Raw genomic sequence first — 24,548 nt, 5'->3', positions numbered from 1 at the left:
CACACACTCAAGGCTTCCTCCATTCCCTCTGTGTGTGTGTGTGTGTGTGTGTGTGTGTGTGTGTGTGTGTGTGTGTGTGTACACAATAAAGACTACTGAAAGACACTCTCAGACCAGTGGAACTCTCTGGAAAGGACACTCTCCAGTCTGTTGAGCTGCCTGCTGGCTGTGCAGTGTGCTCCAGGTTTCCAGGTTTTGAGGGCTGTTACACATGCTTCAGCGGGCCTTGGTGATGCAGCTATCTATGAATAATTTCTGCCCCTGTGAGTGACCCTTCACCCATATTCCTGCAATAACTGAATATTTTCCCCCTTGGTATTCCAATTGAGTCTGTAATGTTTGGCCACCTTGCTTCAAGTTTTTAGAAAATTACATGGTCTGTGCTGTGGCAGGGAGGGAAATAACCTTCTGGAAGCCATTAAAAAGTTTCCCACCAGTGTGAAAGCATCTTCAGTTTTCCTCTGGTATTCCTAAGAGTGCCTATGTCCACCTTAATCAATTCTTCCAGACTAAGTGCTTGGTATAACCATCTAAAAAAAAAAACAAATTACCTCAATTTATAAGCTACTGGTGTGTTTTCCAAGGCAAGGTTTTTCTCTGTATATAGCCAAACAAAGTTTTCTTTTAATTGAAGTCCTAAGTTCTGTACTTTGGGAGACATCGGACATTTTTCACATTGGGGGATGGGTTGGTGATAAAGACAGCAATAGCAGCGTCTAAAGGCATCTTGTCAGAATTCTTGAAAAAGCACTAAAGGGAACTTTCTATCTAATTTGAGTCTTTGCCTTCCCCAGACAACCTGTGAAAGGCCTCCATCTGCAATTTGGTGCTGAGCATTAGGAGTCAAAGCTAAAAAGTTCACTTGTGCCAGGAGGCAGAAATAGGTGGACCTCTGTGAGTTCCAGGCCAGCCTGGTCAACACAAAGGTTCAATGGCAACTATAGCTATATAGTGAGACTCTGTCTAAAAGAAAAAAGAAACAAAACAAAACCACAAAGAGCTAGATTTCAGGTCTATATTCCCATGACCTATAACCCCTAGCACTCTAGAAGTTAAAGCAAGAATACTGAGTTCAAGGCCAGCCTGAACTACATAGAGAGTTTCAAGAGAGTATGAGTTACAGAGTGAAAACCCACTTCAATAAAAAGAGAGGAAAATGTAGAGTTAGCAGGATCAGGGGCTCAAGGCCATCCTCAGTTTTAAGCAAATATGAGACCAGCATCAGCTCCATGTCTGACCAGCATCATCTGTCTTTAACTGGAGTAGGGGGTGTTGAACCGTAAAAGAAAGCACGTGTCCAAAACTAACCACATTTTAAACAGAAAATGACTTCTTCCAGTGACTTACTTTTGGTTTTTGCAAATGGCAGAGCTGCTTTGAAGCTGAAAGTACCTACAGGTCCTTAGCCCTGTACTACCCAGTACAGAAGCCTCTTGTGCCCAGTAAATACTTGAATGTGGCCATTTCAAACTAAGACAAGCTGTGAAGGTAAACTACACACCAATTTCAAACACTTAGCACATACAGAGACTACAGATGCTGTTGATAATTCCTCCTGATAATGAATTTTAGGTTAAATGAAATACATTTGAAAAATTAACCTCTTGCTTTCACTTGCTTTTTTGAAATGGATCTTCTAGCAAGTTTGTACTCTGTACATACATGGCTTATGTGTGCAGCTTTCACATGATTATGTTGGACAACTTGCCTCAGAACTTCCAACAAATTTTTGCAGTGACCATCGACTCCTGAACTGCTTACAGCTCCATCATCACAAAGTTTCTTCATACTCTTTGTAGTGGTTCTCAACCTGTGGGTCTTGACCCCTTCAGGGTCGAATATCAGATATCCTACATATCAGATACTTATATTACGATTCATAACAGTAACAAAATTATAGTTATGAAGTAGCATCTAAATAAATTTTATGGTTGGGAGTCACCACAACATGAGGAACTGTATTACAGTGTTAGCAAGATTGAGAACCACTGTTGTGAGATATCTTTCCATACACTGTGAATATGCTTTATTACCATTGGTTAATAAAGAAGCTGCTTTGGACTATAGCAAGGCAGGATATAGCCAGGTGGGAAATCCAAACAGAGATACAGGGAGAAGAGGGTGGAGCTGGGGAGATGCCAGCAAGCTGCCCAAGAAGCAAGATGCAAAAGTATGGGTAAGCCACTGGCCACACGGCGATATATAGATTAATTGAAATGGGTTATTTTAAGATGTAAGAACTAGCTAGTAGTAAGCCTGAGCCATAAACCAAACAGTTATAATTAATATTAAGCCTCTGACTTTTTTTTATTTTATAAGCTGCTACAGGACCAAGTGGGACAGAGAAAAGGCTCCAGCTACATTCCCTTCTTTCTGTCTCTCTTGTTTTTTAGACAGGGTCTCCCTGGCTGTCCTCAACTTAATAGGTTGACCAGGTTGGCCTCAAACTCAGAGATCTGCCTGCCCTTCTTTCCTGAGTGCTGGGATTAAACATGTGATCCACCACATCTAAGTCCTCCTGGAATTTCTTTAATACTTATCTGACTTTATAGACAAGGTGTGAGATAACTAAATTGTGTCTGTCTGTCTGACTGTCTGTCTGTTACATAAAATGAACAATAAACACAGATTTACTTTCAAACCTCTATCTGCCATCCACTACCCTCGGGATATATGCTAGGGTGTGTGGTGCTCTTGTACTCTGCTGGATGGTTGAACAAAGCCTCTGTGTATCCCTACTGAGAGGACACAGACCGAGGCTCTGTGCCCACCTAGACATTCAGCATTGAGAGAACTTGTAGGGAAAGCCTGAACTTCACCTTGAACCATCTCCCATGCACCACAGCTTCAGCAAGACACCTGGCCTCTGCTTTTCTGCTAAGATCCAGAATTTCTCTTACCTTGACTTGTTCATTTGAGGTTACTGCACAGAAAACAATTTCTGTGAATCCCTGGGATGGAAACATCCGGAAACAGATACCACCAATGACACGACCATCTTTAATTAAAGCAAGGGTTTTGTGTTTCCTGAAAGAATAAGGTTAAATCAGAGCTGTATCTTTCTTCGTTATAGAAAACACTTTTGGAGATGTTCCTTGTTGACTAAGAAGGCTTGGAAGGGGGGGGGGGGGGTGCAGGGAAGTTCTTTCATCTAGATACCAGCTCAGCAGGCAGCCATTTTCCTGTACTCATTAGGGCAAACCTACTTCAGCGCTCCCACACCAAAACAAATGAAGAATTCCCTAAGAAAAGCCTGACCTGAAAGTATGTTCTTGGAGGGGCTTTGGAACTGACGATGGAAGCTGAAGGAAGAGCTCAAAGCTCAGAGCTCAAAGTTGTGGGCAAGGGTGGCACACATTTCTGAAGAGTTCACACAACAAGTGTAATATTACAGCAAAGAACAGTAGGAACTGTTCACATGTAGGAACTGTCAAGCCCTGCAGTGTGAAATCTCACCAGACTGTCTCACTCTGACTTGCACACATACATATCACATTTCACATAGGCTGTCTGGTTAACTAGGTTAAAGTACAGCCAAATGGAGAAGTTTAATTCCTTGATGTTGGATTTTTTTTTAAGATTTCATTTTTATTTTTGTAATGTTGTGGATTGAATCTAGGGCTTTGTTCATGCCAGGTAAGCCTCCTACCAGTGAGCTACATCCTCATCCTTGGATTTTTTTTTCTTTAAAGCATTGGATTTTCTAGGTTAACCTATCCTAAATCCCAATAATTTTCCCAGTGTTTACAGGGCACATTGCATAAATGGGTTGTGCTATGCTCTGTACTTTGCCTGAAGATCCAACAAAGCATTGGTGCAACCCTATCTGTGAGTATTTAGGCTATAGTGGTACCTAATTAATACAACAAAACCAAGAAGGCATTGACTGTGAAGCAATGGCTAAAGAGTGTGGTACAGAAAAGTCCTCATCAGCTTATCATTTATTTCATTCATTTATTTGTTTGTGTGTGCAAGTGTGTGTGTACATTAGTGTATGCCACTCTGTCTACTAACTGTGTGTGTGTGTGTATGTGTGTGTGTGTATGCACAAATGCATGCCACTCGTATAGAAATCAGAGAACATTTTATGGGAGTTGGTTCTCTCCTTCTATCATGTGGGTCCCAGAACAGAACTTAGGTCACCAGGCTTGGCAGCAAGAGAATTTACCCACTGAGCCATCCCGCCAATCCTAGCAATTTAAACCATAAAGCTTCAATCTATTAATAAGAACCTTTAAGATTTACTGACAAAATAATCTTAGTGATTTTTGACATGAAAATTAAATCAGTGTGATTATGTATCCATATCAGGAGAGGAGGCAGCTGGATTCCAAGGGCTAAGTGTCACTAAACAGTTCCCCCTTGCCTTAAAGAAGGAATTAAGAATGAGTTGGACTTACGGGTCAAAGACGAGCCGTGTGATGTACTCTTTGGGCATCCGGGGGAGCTGGTGAGAAAACACATTCTGTAGGCCCACCAGCCACATCAGGATCTTCTTGTTTGGTTTCTGGTTCAGGGAATTGCCCACCACATGGAATTCAATGACACCCCTGCGCTCTTCCAGCCTTGCCGCCTCATCTCTGGCTGAATGTGCTGACAGAAAATTGGTCTGGGATCCAAGAGACAAGAAAAGATTACAAAAGGTTCTTTTTTGAAAATAGTGGACTGGAGCACATGAAAGCTTTCCCTGTTCTAATAAGACTCTGGTATGGATTTCAGGGTCATAATCACATGTGCATCCTTACCCCACAAGTTAAGAAAACAAAACAGAAAAGTGGATTAAGTGATAGATGACTCAGTGGTTAAAAGAGTTTACTGTAAAATCAGGGAGACTGGAGTTTGGATTCCAGAGTCCATGTAACAAGCCAGGTGCATCCTTTGTACACTTGTAACCCTAGCTCCAAATAAGGCAGAGACAGATGTGCCTTAAAAGACTTGACAGAGAATTATAGAAAAACATACCCTGGATACCCTCTTCTGGCCTTTATGTGTACACAGGCATGGGAAACCACACACACACACACACACACACACACACACACACACACACACACACACACAAAAGAATAAAATAACTAGACAAAGCATTATAAAAAGATAACATTGCATGGATTAGACAAAGTCTTGATATATATATATATATATATATATATATATATACAGGTGTGGCAGGAGGTCCCACAGAGTACTGCATCTGGCTTAAATTCTGGAGTGTTAGCACCTAGACTTTGAACTGCCTTTTGTGTTGTTACATTGTGTTACTGATACTTTGTTTCAAGAGTCTAAATTTTATCTGAGTTCACCCTGAAGGGTTCAACGTGTCTGCAAAACTTAGTTATGAGAGAACTTAAAAAAAACAAGAGGTCTTGTGACTGAGAATTGCTTTGGCATTTGATTCCTTCAAAGGACTTCAGATAAGAGGTTTTGGTATTCAGAAATTGACTTGCTAATATGTAAATCGTATAACAATTAAAAAGGCCTTTTTGCAAAGCAATGGTCAGTCAGTTCCTCAGAAGCTGACACCCCTGCTATTTGGCTAAACCTAAAATTCATGCTGGAATGAACCTTCTCCTCTACAGAAGCACACAAATCAGAACATTGACAGGCAGGGATCTCTAGAGTCACAGAACGTACTGAATGAATCTCTCTCTCTCTCCTCTCTCTCTCTCTCTCTCTCTCTCTCTCTCTCTCTCTCTCTCTCCCCTCCCCTCCCCTCCCCTCTCTCTGCATATACATGGAATTTATTGGAATGATTTACACGCTACAGTCCAACTAATCAAACAAAACTAGCTGTGAACAGACAGTCCAAGAATCCAGTAGTTGTTCAGTCCCACAATGCTAGATGCCTCAGCTGGTCGTCTGTATATGTTGGAATCCCAAAGATATCGGCTCCAGTGGACTGGAAGTGCTACTAAAGTGAGGGCAAGCAGGCAAAGGGCAAAACTCTCCTTCTTTCATGTCGTTATACAGGATTCCAGCAGAAAGTGTGGCCCAGATTAAAGGCGTGTGCTGTGGGATAATGCTTTTGTACACCGGTTTAATAAAATGCTAATTGGCCAGTAGCCAGGCAGGAAATATAGGCAGGGTAAGCAGATGAAAAGATTCTGGGAAGAGGAAGGGTTGAGTCAGGAGTCACCAGCCAGCCACAGAGGAAGCAAGATGACAAGGCAGAACTTAGAAAAGATGTCATGCCACGTGGCTAAACATAGATAAGAATTATGATTTAAGTGTAAGAGCCAGTCAGTAATAAGCCTGAGCTAATGGCCAAGCAGTTATAAATAATATTAAGGCTCTGAGTGATTATTTTATAAGTGGCTGTGGGTCCATGGGGGCCAGGCGGGACCCAAGAAACATTTGTCCTACAAATGGTGCCCAGATGTGGTGGCAAGAGTTTCAACCTAAAACCTGAGAGAGCTTAAGAAGAGATTATAAATGTAGCTAAGAGCACCTTCCTAGTTCATGTCGCTCATAGCAGGCTGGGGTACAGTGATGTGTCCCCTGGCCATGGTGGGTTTGTGGCATGTGGGTTTAAGCTACAGCATGGTAGATTTTCGCCAAGGTACACAGAGGTGTCTCCAAACTGCACAGCATGGTGCGTGGTGGATATAGCTTTCGCTAGTACAAAAAAAAAAAAAAAAAAAAAAAAAAAAAAAAAAAAAAAAGAAAAGAAAAGAAAAAAAGAAGAAAAAGAAAAAAAAAAGAAAGAGAGAAACAAAGAAACAAAAGGTTTCTGGGCTACAAGCTGCTGTATAGCTCCCAGAGCTGGTGGTGAATTATCCCCGCCATGTTGGAAAGCTGAAATGAATGGAGTCAGCAGCCAAGGCTGCTGCTTCTGTCCTAGTCACTCTACAGTTTAAAGCAATAGACTCACAATAAGTCAGATTCAGATGAAATAAAACTTTAAATGGTTTACAGTGTGTGTAAAAATGTACATAGGCTTGGAAGAGAGAAGAAAATGAATACAGACAGTTATATAAAAAAGTAGTTTTAAAAAATAAAGTCTTTAAAGAGACAGTAAAAGTAATATAAAAAATAAGCCACGTAAAGATGGAAATCACATACAGAATCTGGATTATACTGTCTTTGGGATTTTTAACTGTAGAAAGACATTTCATTGTAAAGGCTGATAAGTTAAACCAATATGCATATTTTAAAGGTATCTTGATTTCAAAATTTGTGTCTAAGGATACATTGCTTTGGAAAAGAGGTTCTGCTTTTGTTTCTACAGAAGATGAGAACCTGTAGATTGCTTCCAGGCTAATATGATTTGATCAGTCAAGAGCCCCTGAACGATCTCCGATGACACCATGGCCCAGATGGTCCAACATCCACAACAGCTTCAAGGTAACTGGTCCAGATAATGCAGCCCCACAGACTACTCCAATCAGGACTTAACCATAATTCTTAATTTTTTCAGCATCCCCATTAGATTGCCAGTGCCCTCATCCAGCAGGAAATAGTATGAGAAGCTATGCCCAAATTCCCAAAATATTGTTTATAAATTTTTATTTAAAGGGGTTTGATTATAAATGCAATCTCTTTCTAAAAGAAAAGAGGATAATATAGATATGATAGGATAAAAGGATAGATTATTGAATCTACTTTGAAAAAGCAACAACTTGTTTAAAAATGTTTTAAAATGCTATGGATTTTAGCTTATTGATACAAATTTAAAGTTAATTTTGTTATACTGTATATTTCTACTCTTGTTTAAGTTATTATGTTTGTACAACTCATTTAAAATTGTAATATATAATTAAGAAATACAGATTAATAATGAGTCATCCACAATAATCAGCCTTATAGTTACATTAGTTAAGTTTTCTAGGTACACATAGATATATTTCAATTAGGTAGGTAATCTTCAAACACTTCAAAGACCTACAGAATATGGCATTTAAAATGTTTTTACAACTTAGACTTTCTGGACAATGAGACATGTCTGCCCCTGGCAGCACCAATTTACTTCAAAGAGGAAGATGGATACTCCATAAGGAGTTTGTCTTCTTCTTGGCAAAAATAGCCATTTGGGTAAGAAACTGTTCTTGCATGGACTGCTTGACAAAATGTATTGACTGGACATGCAGGACCCACAGGAAGGTAACCAATGAACTTTGCAAGGCAAGATGGTCCTTCAGGTTCCTGCTTCGCAGAGGAGACTGCCAGATATTCTACAGGACACAGAGAGAAGCAACTGAGAAACTCTAGGCCGAGAGACCAAAGATAAATGCCCCAACATTGCAGAGGAACTTTGGATGACTGTTCAGGCAGGCAGCTGTCTCTGTCACTTCCAGAATTTTGGAAGTTGCTTACAATGCATTTCTTGTTTACTTAGGTAATATTATATCCTTCTGGGGTCTTTCGTAGTTGATGAAGTTGAAGACTAGATAGTTAAAAACAAATTTTTTTTTTTTGGTTATGATAAAAGATAAATTAGGGGGCTGGAGAGATGGCTCAATGGTTAAGAGCACTAGCTGCTCTTCCAGAGGTCCTGAGTTCAATTCCCAGCAATCACATGGTGGTTCACAAATCTGGTGCCCTCTTCTGTTCTGCAGGCAGAACATTGTATACATAATAAATAATAAAGAAAAAAATAAAATAAAATTTCTTATAGGAAGTTTAAAAAAAAGATAAATTAGATATGAAACTTTAGACTCACAAATATAGGATAGAATATTTTCTTTAATTTTTCCAAATACAAATAGACTAGATATTATAACTGTAATTCTTGCTTGGTAACTGTTTTGTTATATATAATTTTACAATGTTAAAGTTAAAACCTTCCTTTTTGATTAGAAAAGGGGAAGTGCTGTGGGATATCTTTCTATATGCTATGAATATGTGTTGCTCTTATTGGATGATAAATAAAGCTACATTGGCCTATGGCAGGGCAGGATGGAGCCAGGTGGGAAAAGCCAAGAGAGATAGGAGGAAGAGAAAGGAGAGGCAGAGAGACACATTCCCACTGTCCAGGGAGCAGCATGCAATGGGATGCAGGTAAAGCCATGGAACACGTGGTGATACATAGATTAATAGTTATGGGTTAATTTAAGATATAAGACCTAGCTAGCAAGAGGCCTGCCACAGACTATACAGTTTGTAAATAACATAAGCCTCTGTGTGTTTATTTGGGACCAAGCAGCTGCAGGAGAGATTCATCCTGACCACAGGGCTCAGGTAGGACTGGAGAAATCTTCCAACTACAGGCATGTCTTCTTGCCTCAAGATCTGGATCAAAAGCATGTTTTTCTATCTAAACCTCCAGATCAAGAGGTATGTCTTTCTAGCTCAAAGGCCTGGACTAGAAGTGGATTTACCCACTTCAAACCAAGCAGACAATCCTTACAGGTGTGCCCTCCATTTCAGGGTTGTAGATCCTTCCAGATATAGTTAAGCTGTAAACAAAGAATAGCCATCACAATCCACCCCTTGTCAATTTGACACATAATCATATCTCCTTATGTCATGATTAATTTCCAAATGAAAACAATAAACAGGTCATAATAATGCCTAAACATAATATAAATATCCTTTGTATAACCATAATGCATTTATAAATTTAGAATAGGTGACAATGTTCCTTGGGGAACATCCTTTTAATATTCTATTATTTGATGTGACAACATATGATAAGGAAATTGAAAGAAAATATAAATATCTGTACAAATGCATTCTTAACAAAATAAAACAGAAGCACTCATGTCAATTATAATCTTCATTTCTGTAACTAAGTCACGTGACCTTAGCTGTTATTTATAGCTACCTTCCTCTACTACCCATTCTTTATTTCCTCCACCCTCTGCAAACACTTCAGCAAGACTTGGCTCTTTTCCTGGCAGTGACCCATACCTTCGTTCCTGATGGATCCTTTGTCATCCTGCTTGAATTAGGCTGTTGTAATTTCCCATTGGCTTTAATAACAGAGCACCATAGCACCAAGAGATGCCCTAAAGAATTTCCCACCACCAAACATAATCTTTCTTAACCTCCATTATGGAGAAGCAATCCAATTTCCCCATGGTAATCTGGCTCTATCACCCTTCCTAACACTGTTATTCCTTTCTTAGCCTGTTGGTTTAAGGGCATTAGAAGCTGAAAAAGACCAGGGGGAAGACTGAGTTTCCGGTTCAATGGAATGTTTGTTATGGCTCCTGGCAGGAGCACTCCCCACTCTGGAACCAAAACTGGTAGGCCAGCAGAAATTAGGGTCATGGAAACAGGAAGCAAACAGTTCCTTAGTAGGTCACTAGGGGTGACAGTGAGTGGAACTATTCCTTTTTCCACACCTTGATTCCTAGACTTGAGGATTCTGGCTATGGAAGAAACCAGACGCTGATTCAGAGCATATACTGCCTTCTGGAGAACCCTGTTCCAGCCCTCCAGGCTGTGGCCACCTAATTGGCATTGTAACTGTGCCTTCAAAGGCCATTCCATCTTTCTATCAGGCCAGCTGCTTCAGGATGTTGGGGAATAAGGTAAGATCAATCACTGGGCCCCTGTCCCTTCACTGTCTCTGGCTGTGAAGTAAGTTCCTTTGTCAGAAGCAATACTGTGTAAAATGTCATGATGAGATGGTGGATAGGCATTCTGTAAGTCAATGGATAGTAGTTTTGGCAGAAACATTATGTGCAGGAAAGGCAAATCCATAACCAGAATAAGTATCTAATCCAATAAAGACAAAGAGTTATTCTTTCCATGAAGGAAGTGGTCCAATGTAATCAACCTACCACCAGGTTGCTGGCTGGTCACCCAGGGAATGGCACTATATCTGGGGCTCAGTTGGGCAATGACAGAAATGGCTGGGGAAAAAAGGCCGACTATCCACATACTGGGATGGTGAGGCCTACTTGGACCAAGCATGGTTGGACTATTGAGGACCAGGCTAACCTGGGTAGGGGAAATGGCCTGAGCACAGGTGGGGCCAAAGGCAGATCCCAAGTGGCTATGAGTACATAGGGGGAAAAAACACCTGGGAGGCTGTGTCAGTGGACAATTTGTTTATTTGGAGGGGGCAAGGGACATTTATACCCTAGGAAGAATGGCTGGTTGGATTCATGTGCTGGTATGTTATTGGTTGGGACAAAAACACTGAAGGTGCTTCATTTGCATACTTAAAGGCAACAGGGTCCAGGGGAAAAAACTTTATATGGTCATAGGGAGTATAGCCTGGAATGTTTCAGCAGTCAGCAGCAACCAGTTCCTGTAGCCTTGGAAATGCAAGAGCTTGCTATGTGCATCGGAGCATGTCCACACTAGGGGAAGCCTAACTGCTGGGGTCTGCTGCCCTCTGAGCAAGGCAGAGGATCAGCCAAACTCCTACCACTCTCAGGATGAGAAAATCCAGAGCTTTTAGGCCTGCCTTGAACCCCTTCTTAGCTTCAGACCCCTTCTTAGCTTCAGGCCAGTCCCACACCCACAGAATAGGTCTTCCTATCTACTTGATTATTGAACTCCTCCTCAACTGAAGTGACCTTTTGATGAGCATTTACACAGGACACAAGTATCTTCACATCTTTCACCTATTTGAAGAGATCTGTCCACATACTTCTTCCCCAGATGGCTTTCTCACCGTTTTGCAATCATGTTCCTTCCAAGTCCCTGATCGTCCAGCCAAGCCATTGGCTACAGCCTATGAATCAGTGAACAATCACACATCTGGCCATTTCTCCTTTGAAACAAACTGTAATACCATGGTACTACCCAAAGTTTTGTCCACTGTAAATATTTCCCTTCAACAGTGTCTTTCAGGGTTGTCCCAGAAAGGGATTGTAATGGTGCAGCTGTCCACTTCTGGGTGGTGCTTGCTATTTTTGCAGAACCATCAGTAAATCAGGCCCTAGTCCTCTCTTTCTTAGTCAACTGTCCATAAGGAACACCCTATGAGGTTATAGATGCAAATTTGGCAGCAGACAGCATTGCAACAGGAGTAGAAATCATATGCATTTGGGCAACTTCTTCATGTAGCTTGCTTGTGCCTTCAGAACCTGCTGGTGCCCAATCTCATATATACCACTTCCATTTGATAATGAATTGCAGCTGTGCATGTCCTACTTTATGACTTGGTTATACTTGGTCGGGTAACACAGCTCAGGTTGCATAGTACTTGGTGGCACACTGTCAAATGTTCAGTTTCCACCAAGGCCCAGTAGAAGACCAAGAGCTGTCTTTCAAAAGGAGAATAGTTCCCACTATAGAAGATTAGGTTTTACACAGACTATCCCTTTGTTCTTTTTCACCATATTCTGAAGTTGGTTAATTTTTATCTCAGAGTTCATTCCTATCCTTTATCAGAGATGCTAAAAGCAACCAACCAGCAGCATCATTTTCATTATTTTCCCCCAAACTGTCAAAAGTTTCACATACAGGGTCATCAAATCTATTGCCATTCACAATTGGTGAATCAAGATAATCAAATCATTTATCTCTTTAAGTTTGTAATACGGTTCACACCATGAGCTTTCAGTATTCTCTGAGCTCCCAGGAAAGGGAGTGATTGGAGAGGCTTCAGTAACTGAAGGTGCTGGAGAATTGAAAAGCCTATCCCAGATACTTAAAAGATTTGTATACTTCTTCCTCTAGAACCAGTTCTTCTCGTACCAAAATCTGTATTTGTCAGGGTTTTCTAGAGTCTCTCTCCTCTCTCTCTCTCTCCTCTCTCTCTTTCTCTCCTCTCTCTCTCTCTCTCTCTCTCTCTCTCTGCATATATACATATATATATATACATATATATGGGAATTTATTGGAATGACTTGCAATCTAACAATAGTTAGCTGTGAATAGAAAGTCCAAGAATCTAGTAGTTGCTCAGTTCCACAAGGTTGGATGTCTCAGCTGGTCTGCTGTATATGCTGGAATCCCAAAATAGTAGGCTCCAATGCCAGTGAGGAAATGGATGTGTTAACAAGGTAAAGGCAAAGAACAAAACTTTCCTTTTTCCATGTCCTTATATAGGCTTCCAACAGAAGGTGTGGCCCAGATTAAAGGTGTGCCTGTCCATCTCAATATTCGGATCAAAGGCATGTTGTCTTCCTGCCTAAAGATCCAGAGCAGAGGGGTGTCTTCCTACCTGAAAGGTCTGGACTAGAGGTAGATTTATGTACTTCAAACCAAGTAGAAAATCTTTCACAGGTGTGCTCTCCATTCTGGGTTGTAGTTCATTCCAGATATAGTCAAGTTGACAACCAAGAATAGCCATCACATGAACCAAGACCCATCTGATGGAAGGAGAGAAACAATTCCTTCCTATGGCCCCTAACCTCCATACACATACCAGAATAGCCATCACATGAACCAAGACCCATCTGATGGAAGGAGAGAAACAATTCCTTCCTATAGCCCCTAACCTCCATACACATACAACGGCACACAGGTGCACAAACACACAAACACATTAAATAGAGAACCGGTAAGATGGCTTATCACTGTATTAGTCTGATGATCTCAGTCTGATGCCCAGAATCCACAACAACTGAAGGAAAGAACTGACTCCTGAAAGTTGTCCTCTAACCTCCATGCCTGTGGAGTGACTCCTTCACATAACATAATAATAACAGAGTAGCAATAATAATGAAAAATTAAAGCCCATTAAGATAACAGGTCCCAAATCTTGAAATACACTATAAAGCAGCAGTCATATTTATAGTCTTAGCACTTCTTTTTGGAAGACAGTTTTCTTTATTGATCCTGACTTAACTCATAGCAGGCTGCACGGCCTAGTGCCAGCACCTCATGCTTTAATCCACTCCATGTTGGGCAAGGAAATTTTTGACGGTTCTGCTGGGAAGAAAAGTCCTAACTGTAGCACTAGCTTTGAGGGCTCCAGCTAGTGGTCCAGGTGACCAGCTATCACTGTGGTACAAGCTACCAAGATATTTAACAACCAGCTTGCAAAGACATCTGAAATATAGCAGCTTTCTTGGGCATGCCAGTACACTACTAACTGTAGCAACAGATTGTGAGATGGGTGACTGCCTCCCCACTTTACATCTGAGCAGACCAAGCTCTGCTCACGTGAAAAGTTACAAAAACATTAAAGCACATACACAAAGGGAACTCAGCTTTAGGTCCCCACAGACTGGATGCTCCAGAAGGAAAGAAGTATTTTAAGAGATGGTTCTGTTGCAAGACTCAGTTCTCTGAATTATCCTTGGCATTGATAAAGAACCTCAGAAACAGAGCAGTGTAAAGCTTATTGATTTAATCTAGCAGAGCCACACTGAAAAGACAGAAGTTGTTTATAAACTACTACTCAGGCCATGTTTTCATTTCCTGGAAATGTCTTGAACCTCCCTGTTCCTGGATGTCTTGCAGTAAGATGCCAGCAGTACTTTCAACAAAAATGTTTTACCTGGGTTGACCTAAACTATTACACAGATCCAAACAGATACATTATGCAGAACTAGCCAACAAGCCTCCACAACAAAGGCAGCACTGCAAGAGAAGAGGAAGGGCCTGGAGAGCTATTTGGGGTTAAAGCAGACTAAAGAGACTGGGATATGGCTCAGAGGTAAGATGCTTGTCCAGCATGCAGGAAACCCTGGATTTGATCCCCAACACCACATGAACCTAGCATGTTGGTTCAAGGTCATTCATCCTGGCTATATAGTGACTCCAAGATCAGACTACTGCATGACACCTGTCCAAAAAAAAAAAAAGACACTAAAGAGATGAAAAAATGAAAACTAAATTCCATGCTCAAGTCCTAACTGAGCCTCCAAGAACAACAATAATAATAATAATAAATGTCATGAATGGCATAAATTGGTAAGATGGCCATCAGATATAGATTGCATATTAGGCCACAGGTCAACAAACTTTTCTATGAAAAGTCAAGTGATAAACATTTTGCAAGACATACATTCCAAGCTTCAATTGTCAAATTTTTCTGCTATGTGCACTGGTGTACAGATAACACAGTCCATGAGAACTGTTACAAGCCTAGCCTGCTGGGACATACCTTTACTCCTAGCTAGTTGGGAGGCCAAGGGAGAAAAATTACTTCAGCCCATAAGCTGAATAGCAGATCCGACTGGTACACTACAGTCTGCCAATCCTAAACTAGAGAACCTTGTAACAAAGCTAAATTTACTGAGTGCTAACTCATGTGATTATACAAGAGAATTGCTTTCATATGAGACAGAGGAGATGCATTAGGTGTGAGGTATTTATTGTATCTGTTTGGAATGCTGAAATGATTCTAAAAGGTCCACGAGAGGAAAAGGGAGGTAAACAAAGAGAAATGGCATGTGATCACCACTGAATCTCTAGGTAAAGTCCATGGATTCTTATCACAGACTTTTTGCATTACTGATGGAGGTTTGAAACTCTTCAAGATGGAAAGGTTTCCAATTACTTGAAACTGTAGTTTGTGGCCCTGTAATTGATATTCATCAAGGGGGGAACCATATCTTGGTTAGCCATTCCTGTCCTCCCCACAGTAACCTCCAGTTACAGGTAACTAGCAGCTGGTGTGGTAGGGAGACCAGAAGGGCTCTCCCAACTGCCTGCTTGGTTCACCCAGCTGACCTCTGGTCCAAGCATCACTGCAGGATCTGTGATGGTAGACATAACCTCATTGATCAATTCCACAGGAATATCCCCCATCACTCGGGATCTCTTGGCTTCCTCTGGAGCATGAGAGTGGTTCATTTTCCTCTTTTCTCCTGTGATGTTCCAAACAAAAGACAAAAAAACAGATGGTTTGACATGGAAAATATTACTGATAAATCTAACTTATTTTGGGAAGGGGATATGGGGGTGAGACAGGCTCTTGCTATGTATCCCTGGCTGGTTTAATACTCACTATATATAGCTCAAGTGGGCTTCAAACTTGTGGAAATCCTGCTTCTACCTCCTGAATGCTGGGGTAATTAGGTGTATGCCATCACACTGGTCTCTCATCTAATTTTCTAATAGCACTGATGGCTACTGTAGCTTTCCAGGTGGAAGGGAAAGGAGATCACCACCATTGCCAATTCCAGATCTATTTTAAAGATTGCCTATTTTCTAAGATGTTTCCAACTTGGCATATGAGTTATTAAAGCATGTTTTTTTTCAATTCTTTCAATTTATTTTTATTTCATGCGCAGTAGTGTTTTGCCTGCATGTATATCTGTGTGAGGGTTGGAACTGGAGTTACAGACAGTTGTGAGCTGCCATGTGGATGCTAAGAATTGAAACTGGGTCCTCTGGAAGAGCAGCCAGTGCTCTTAACCATTAAGTCATCTCCTCAACACCCATGTTTCTTTTTGTAAATTATTTTTATATGTATGAGTGTTTGCCTGCATGTATGCATATATGCATGTATGTGTGTGTGTGTGTGTGTGTGTGTGTGTGTGTGTGTGTGTGTGTGTGTGTGTGTGTTGCCCACAGAGCACAGGCATCAGATCCCCTGGAACTAGAGTTACAGGCAATTGTGAGCTGTCTGATATGGATACTAGGAATCAAACATGGGTCCTCTGAAAGAGCAGCTAGTGCTCTTAAATGCTGAGCCATTTCTCCAACCCCAAGCACGTGGTTCTTCATCTGCAGATATAGAGCTTGGTTTCATTATTCTTGGAGAATTAGGAGCTCAAAGTCATCCTTGGCTACACAGTGAGTTCAAAACTGTAATATATTCCTGTGATCATAAATGTCAAAGATGGTTAAAGACTGTTTTAATGGTCCCAAATTAGAATTTTTGTTGTTATTGTTTGGGGTTTCTTTTTGTTTTAAAATTTGCATGTCTTCATAGAAAGAATCTCTGTTTTCCAATGGTGTGGTAGAATAATCCCTGAGCACCCAGCAGACCAGAGCTGGAAGACAAATTTTTAGAATACCTAGATTCTCTTTTCTGTTTTTGTCTGCTTGGTCAAAGAATTACTTGAGTTTTTTCTCAAACCTTCAGTGCTGGTTGATCTGATTATTTCTCCTTATAATCCCACTTATCACCATTTACACACCACACAATAGATGTATATGTCCATGCATGTATATTATATTTAGGTATAATATATTTATATTCATATATATTTTTAAAATACTAGTAAATTGTTTTATTTTTTAATAAACAAAACAGGGCTGGAGAGATGGATAAGGTAAAAGAACTTGCCTTGTAAATGTATAGATCAAAATTCAGATCATCAGAACCACAAAAGTTAGGCAGACATGGTGACCCACTTGTAATTGCAAGAAGGAGCCCAGTGTCTCTACAGCAAGGTGGCTAGCTAGACTAACCTTCACCTGTGGGTTCTGGGTGCAGCTGAGAGACCCTGCCTCAAGGAATAAAGTGGAGAGTGATTAAAGGAGAATCTTTTTGTTTTGTTTGTTTGTTTTTGAAACAGGGTTTCTCTGTGTAGCCCTGGCTATCCTGGAACTCCCTCTCTACAACAGGCTGACCTTAAACTCAGAGATTCACCTGCCTCTGTCTCCCAAATGCTGAGATTAAAAGAGTTCACTGCCACCATTACCACCTGGTGAGGAAGATTCTTAACATCAACCTTGAAGATCCACACACTTGTGTACCACACACACTCACATGTATACCATATACATATGCACAAGGGAAATAATAAAAAGTTAAATAAATAACTTTAAAATGGTGAATTTTCTTTTCTCATTACAAAATGGTCCACTTTAAGATTCACATGTTGTAAATTTTTGGAAGGATTGGATTATTTTACCTTAAAAGTGATACTTCACAAAGTAAGGAAGGCCACTGGCTGGGAAAAATATGCAAAGGCATAGAGAACTTTCTCCAAAGTTCCTCCTGAGAAAGTGGAACATAGAAGCTTTTTCTTTTTCATTCTTTTTTTAAGGTATGTAAACATGTCTCATGAGACCCTGTCTGGAGGTGGACTTACTATGTAACCTAAATTAATCCTGAAATCCTAATCCTCCTGCCTCAGCCTCCCAAATGCTAGGATTATAGCATTTACTACCATACCCAGCTTGTCATGACCTTTTCTCCTTTCTATTCTCGTGCTTGGTTTTTCTGGCTTTTTTTTTTTTTTTTGTCTTTTATTTATATCCTGCACTTAATTTTTATAACTGCTGTGTGTGTGTGTGTGTGTGTGTGTGTGTGTGTGTGTGTGTGTGTGTGTGTGTGTGTGTGTTGTTGAGGATAGAACCCAGGGCTTTGTATGTGCCAGGCAGGCACTCTACCATTGAGCTGCATCACCAGTCCAATAACTAAATGAAAAGTAAGAACAGCAACTTGACGTCAGGCATAGTAGTGCACTCCCGTAATCTCAACTCTGCAAAGGCAGGCAGATCTCTGTGAGTTTGAGGCTAGCCTGGTCTATATAGCAAGTTCTAGGACAGCAGGGATACACAAAACTACCTGTTCAAAAAAAAAGAAGAAGATGGAGGAGGAGGAGTAATTTTCAATGTCCAAATGCAATTTGCTCCTTAAATATGAAGCCCAGTGTGCACACTTCCACACCATACTCTCACTAACTTTAAAAAGCAGAGCACTATAAAGCACATAGTCTATAGAAAAGGCTCCATAATGCTATGTACAATACACTACATGGCTTTGGTTCCAATTGTACCAACTCTATGAAAGTTGGTTTTGGAGATGAGTGAGGATTATCTTTAGATATTTGACCAACAAGTCACCATATTCCATGATTTGCACATGAACTTTGAAGGAATTTCCAATAGCATTTCTTCATTTCTCCCCCATTGTGATTCCACGTTCATCCATCTGATTTGTTGTTGATGCCAGAATGAGGCAGATTCTCCACCTCAAGACACTATTTCCTTTGTTTTCAGAAAGAAAACAGATTTTCTTAGTGCACTGTAAGGGCTGTGGGCTAGGCAGCAACAAGGGGTGCCACCTATAGATAACACAGTGTATCTCAGACTGACCTGTGGTGATGCCACTATCACAAAAACATATTTTGTGCAGTACAATGACCCCAGAGAAGGAAGATATACACATGGAAGAAAGCTGTTTCCCCTTAAGTGCTTTAGCCAAGCCACACCAAGAATGAAGATCACAAAGTTGTGGGTAAGTCCAAACAAAACTGAGTGACACTACCTGAAAGCTAGTGACTGCCAAAGGACATACCACATGGGTGCTGTAATAACAAGTTTTTTGTTTGTTTGTTTGTTTGTTCTTAGTTTTTTGAAACAGGATCTCTCTGTGCAGCCCTGACTGTCCTGGGACTCATTCTGTAGACCAGGTTGACCTCACACTCAGAGAGATCCACCTGCCTCTGCCTTCATCCTGAGTGCTGAGATTAAAGGTATGCACCATCATCACCCATTGCAAGTTTTTTACAGTTATAGTTCTGTACTGTGGGCTTGTTTATTACACAGCAATATGCCCCCAAAGTCTAATGATATCTAGCCATTAAAGTCATGGGGAAACATAACTGTTAGCGAGTCTGAATCCAGCTCTGGGGCTCTTCTGATGACTGAGTTCCCAGTGTGAGCTGCAGCACTCTTACTCACTTGAGAGCTTACCTGGGTTTGCTTCAAGCCCAGAAGGGCCTCTGCAGCCAGGACTTGTTCTCCCTCCATTGATCTGCTCATGGGAAGAGGAGTTTGAACTGAATGATGCTGGTCCAGTAACAGGAGGACTGATCACTGTCCCAAGAGAAAGAAAAGAGGGCGTTAGGTGACTCCTTTCTTAGACAACAAGAAGCCAAGTACATGTGAGGCCATGAGGCCATCCTATGACTGCCCAGCACCATCAAAGCCATGCTACAGTAAAACCACAGAGCTTCAAGATACTAGAGAGTCATGTAATATAACTAACTGAACAGAATTATAATGTATCCAAGTCCACACTGATAAAATAGTGAGTAAACACGAAGGTAAAGCTCTTTTCATACACACAGATGCCAAGAAGTAAATAAGGATGGATGTTTGCTCCTTTTAAAAAAAAATCTAATCAATCATTCAATAAACAAAGCACCAATTGGCAGCCACTGTGATAAAACTAGTTAAAAGAAGATTGAGTGTGGAGGCTGAACTTTGTGAGTATAATTGACAGTGGTGGGGTATTGACAGAGCCTAAAGTTGTTCCCCGAAGTGAAGAAAGCCAGGGGACTCCAAATTAATAAGTAATCCAGCCCCATACCAATAGTAGTGGACAAGCCTTATCTCCAACCTCCAGAGGTGACTGAAATTCTCAGTATGCTATTTTACTGAGATAAGAGGCAAAAATTATAGGTAGCCTATTCACTAGATAAGATTTCATCCAGATACACTTACTGGTTTTAACAACAACATCATTCCCAAGGAAGAAAATGTCCTTTCCTCTGAGAGGAGTTCATAAGCAGAAATATTTGTAATTGTGAATTGATTTCTGAGAAAATACATAATACAGTAGGTATGGTAGTTTGAATGAGAAATGTTCCCCATGGGTTCTTTTATCTTTCATCCAAGGCTGATGGTGCTGTTTGGGGAGGTTATTTACTACTTAGATGCAACTTTGCTGAAGAAAGTACTTCAATGAAGGCAGTCTTTGAAGGTTTCCAGCCTCACCCCACTCCCTTCTTGCCTTCTCTGCTTACCATGAGAATGAAATGTGACTGGACAGCTTCCTGTTCCTGCCACCACCTTCCCAGCAATTATGGACTCTTGCCCTCTGGAACTGTAAGCCAAAATACACTCTTCCCTCTATAAGTTGGTTCTGGCCATGGTGTTACATCATAGCAACAGAAAAATGGATACAGCAGGGATACCGGGAGGGGTGTGTGTGTGTATGTGTGTGTGTGTGTGTGTGTGTGTGTGTGTGTGTGTGTGTGTGTGTGTGTGTCTGTTGATGTTGAGGCAGAGGGCACACACACATGCAAAGTGAATGAGAGGGGAGCAAATCTTATTTGTTCTAAGTGTGTCAAATCCTAAGGCTGGAATGCCTTGTTTTAAGCTTGTAACTGCTCTGTACATCTGAATTTTATTTCCAAAAAAAATGTGTTGGTGGTTCCCACTATACATCGTAATATGTTGCTTTGCTGGGTGTGCCACTCAGTTGTAGCTGAGGAAGTGAGAGATGGTAGGGAGTGAACATTCCCAGTAACATTGTAGCACAGGTACCCAAACAGGTCATTTACTGGGGCTTCTGGGGCAGTAGTGGTTCACTCTGCAGATGTTCCCAGCAGCCAAGTCAGGAGGTAGAATAAGCAAGCCAGATGACAATAAGCCACCAACCCCTGATAATTCTAACTGTAAGCAACTGAATCACAATAAAAATGGGGTACAGCAGCACCTGCAGTCCCTGCTACTCAACAGAAAGTTGTTTCAGCCCAAGAGTTAGTCTGGGCAACATGGAAAGATTCTGCCCTCCTCTATACCACTAAAAGAAGGCTCAGGAGGTGCTAAAGAGCAAAGCTGGCACACAGGCATCTAGCATACAGGCTTCTGGGTCTCAAAGTATAAAGAAGCAATGTGAACAGAAGCAGCTCTGGGGATCCAGAAGACACTGGGAGTAGCTGGCAGAACTTCAGACTCATTATTATGACAGCCATTTATCACTGTGGCATGGATGTGCAGACATGGTGGCAATGTAGGTGATTACACTCTGTTTTCCCAGCAAAAAACACATTGTAAACACACCAGAACAGGAGATAACAACTCACTTCTGACTGGCTTCATATAACACCAGAGTGCATGATCTAGCTTAAGGGTACAACATCAAACACAGAGGCAACCTCTGCCTTGTCTGTCTGGTGCTATGGCAGGTAACCTTATCAGAAGTTAAGCAGAAGGGAAGGAGTTTAATCAGGCAAAGGCCAAAAAGGTTTTCACACACAGAGAGATATTTTCCAGAGATCTTTCACCAAGGAACTAAACAGCAATGGTTACCCAACTGTACATGTGTGTCAAAACTCCTAGTATATTATAAAGATAGACTTGGAACTGGCAAAGAGAGTAGCAAGAACAATCTGGTCCCATTAAAAAGTGCTTTACATACTGAAACCAGGATCACCTTCTTTTATCCACCATCCCACTATTTTTCATAAAATAGGTATCACAGTTGAAAAAGCCAGCCTGAGGCTTGATTCCTGGGCATAGCTTGCAAATGACTGCTATTGTGGTTTCAATGTGAAATGTCCCCAATAGTCTCATGAAGTGGAACAACTGGTCCCCAGCTGGGAGTGCTGTTTTGGGAGGTCATAGAAACATTATGAAGTGGACATTTGATGGAAGAAGTACACTCACTGAGGGAAGACTTGGAGATCTGACCCCTGTTATCTCTCTCTTGACTTTCTGTGTGATGATGGAATGTGATCAGCCAGCTTCCTGCGTCTGCCACCATGCCTTGCCCTACCTGTTGCATGGCTTCTCGGTCATGATAGACTGTTCGCAAATAAACCCTTTATGCCCTAGATTGCTTTTTGTCAGAGTATTTTATTACAGCAACAGAAAAGAAAATTAATACAATTGCTAATAGAAGCATCTTCGAAAAGCCAACATTTCATGACAGAGCTCAGCTTCCTGGAATTTGATCCTCTACTAATTGGACCATGCAAACAAAGATTTCCTGTCCTTAATGTAGCTTTAACTTTTTGGTTTGTGCTTGCACTGCTCAACAACATAGACACAGTTCCATAATGTGAGTTAGTACCTACTTGCTCATCATTACTAGTGATGCAGATACAAGACTTATTGGCTCTGGTTATCCATTTCCTTATGAAAAACTCTAATAAATGCAAAGTGGACTACAACTAACATTCTGGCTTGATCTTCCTGGTTGCTCTCTGATTTACATAAAAGGAAATGTACCTGTTTGGATTCCTAGTGGGCTGGTTCTGGAAGAGGCTGAGAGAAAATCCTGATCCCAGATAGGAGAATTTTGACTATACACTTCTTCTTCCAACATAGACAGAAACCTAGACACAAAAATAGAAACAAGAGTGAACTTCTAAAAATTATAAGTATTCACCAAGGCTCAGAGACCATCTTAGAAGAGGGAACAAAAAGACTGTAAGAGCCAGATGCCAGGAAGGACTGAGGCAATGCATTGTCCTCTGGACATGATAATACCACTGCACTCAGTAACACACAGCATTCATGGCTGGCTACACAAGACCTGCACAAGATCAATCCAGTCCATATTCCAGGTTGGAGAGAGGGCAAGGCTCACAAGCCCCCACCCCAGCTGATGAGTTATTGTCAGGTGATGGCTTATGGGGGAAGGGAAGTCAACCATGCTCCAGTGGATGGTCCCACAATGCAAAGTACAGGGGCAGCACAAATTGGACTTGATGGGTCATTTAAAAATAAATAAGAACACAAAGGGTATTAGAGAGGTGGGGTGGATCTGGGAGGAGTTAGTGGGGATGGATATGATTAAAGTACATGAAATTCTCAAACAATTAATAACAATATTTTTAATTAAAAATAGGGGCAGAAAAAAATGGCTGAGTGGTAATTCTTCCAGAAGACCCAGGTTTAATTCCCAGCATCCACATGGTGGCTCACAAACATCTGTAACTTCAGTTCCAGTGGATCTGATGCCCTCTTCTGGCCTCTGTGGGCACCTGCATGTACTCAGTACATAGATATACATTCAGGCAAAACACCCACACAAATAAAATAAAAACTTTTTAAATAAATAAAAAATAAACCTTAAATTTATTACCAAAAGAAAAAAGCCTCAGCCACTCATAGCAACCACCCTAGGACAGGGTTTTTATTTCAGCTATAAAACATATTAGAGTTATGACTCAAATGATGATTTCAGATTCCTGTATATTCAAATACAGAAAGTGTTTCTATAAATATCTTCTTTTAATGCTGCCTAGCTTGGTGGGACACTGGCTACAGAGTACTAATAAACTCTAACCAGATGTGTGCTTGATGGGGCTCCCAGCGGATGCCAGCTGCCATTGGCCTCACCACCACCAATGTTGTAATGTACTGATTAGGCACCTGCACTGTTTCTGCAGCTTCTGGAACTTCATACTAAATCACCTCAGTACCTCTGTGAACTACATAGCTCCTTACCACACAACTGTACACAACTCTTACTACTTGACAGTATTGTGAGGGGTTGACACATTTAGTTGAACCTCGTAAACCTACTATAAAAGAATCCACTGCACCCATGGAAACATGTAAGGTTCACCCATGACTACTAAATGGCAGAGTGTGAATTGAGACCAATTGTGAGTTACTGTACTCACTCCCCAACCCACTATAAATCAACTACATCTCAAGTTTTGGAGGCCAAAAGCAATAGACACCCCAACGTCACCACAGATTACGTTTTTCCCCACTTTCGATTCAGGGAGAAGAAACAGAAATAAAGAAAAGAAGAGAGAGAAAAAAGATGGAGTGAGAAATTAATAAATAGAGGTGGAAAAAGAGGGAAAGGAGGAGGAAGGATTCTTGTAACAACAGAGACAAAAAAGGTGCAAGTTGAAACCAGTACAAGAGACCAGGCCTAATGGCACCAGTCGATAATCTCAGCTACTCAGGAGGCAGAGGCAGAAAGATCACCATTTCAAGACCAGTCTGGGTAATTCAGCAAGGGACTCTATTTAAAAACAACACACACACACACACACACACACATACACACACAAAAAAAAAAAAAAGGAGGGAAAGCGGGG

General features: G+C 41.0%; 1 protein-coding gene across 3 annotated transcripts in view; it reads right to left on the bottom strand.

Moving 5' to 3' along the window:
• The window catches only part of Kat2b (lysine acetyltransferase 2B), a 121,407-nt gene that overhangs the window by 15,304 nt on the left and 81,555 nt on the right, over nucleotides 1–24,548 (bottom strand). For all 3 annotated transcript variants that reach the window (XR_008219964.1, XM_052745636.1, XM_052745635.1), the window contains 5 exons: nucleotides 22,717–22,823; nucleotides 19,450–19,572; nucleotides 15,526–15,662; nucleotides 4,401–4,609; nucleotides 2,901–3,027 (listed from right to left, as the gene is read on the bottom strand). Coding sequence is in view for 2 of the 3 variants with exons in the window: in XM_052745636.1 (XP_052601596.1) it covers nucleotides 2,901–3,027; nucleotides 4,401–4,609; nucleotides 15,526–15,662; nucleotides 19,450–19,572; nucleotides 22,717–22,823 (703 nt within the window). In the remaining variant the exon portion in view is untranslated. The remainder of the gene's footprint in view (nucleotides 1–2,900; nucleotides 3,028–4,400; nucleotides 4,610–15,525; nucleotides 15,663–19,449; nucleotides 19,573–22,716; nucleotides 22,824–24,548) is intronic.

Source organism: Peromyscus californicus, unplaced genomic scaffold (assembly GCF_007827085.1).
Source record: "Peromyscus californicus insignis strain IS unplaced genomic scaffold, ASM782708v3 Scaffold_19__1_contigs__length_69161282, whole genome shotgun sequence".
NCBI classification, from domain to species: Eukaryota; Metazoa; Chordata; class Mammalia; order Rodentia; family Cricetidae; genus Peromyscus; species Peromyscus californicus.
The sequence above is the reverse complement of the archived record's forward strand: the minus strand, read 5'-3'. Positions and strand labels throughout refer to the sequence as shown.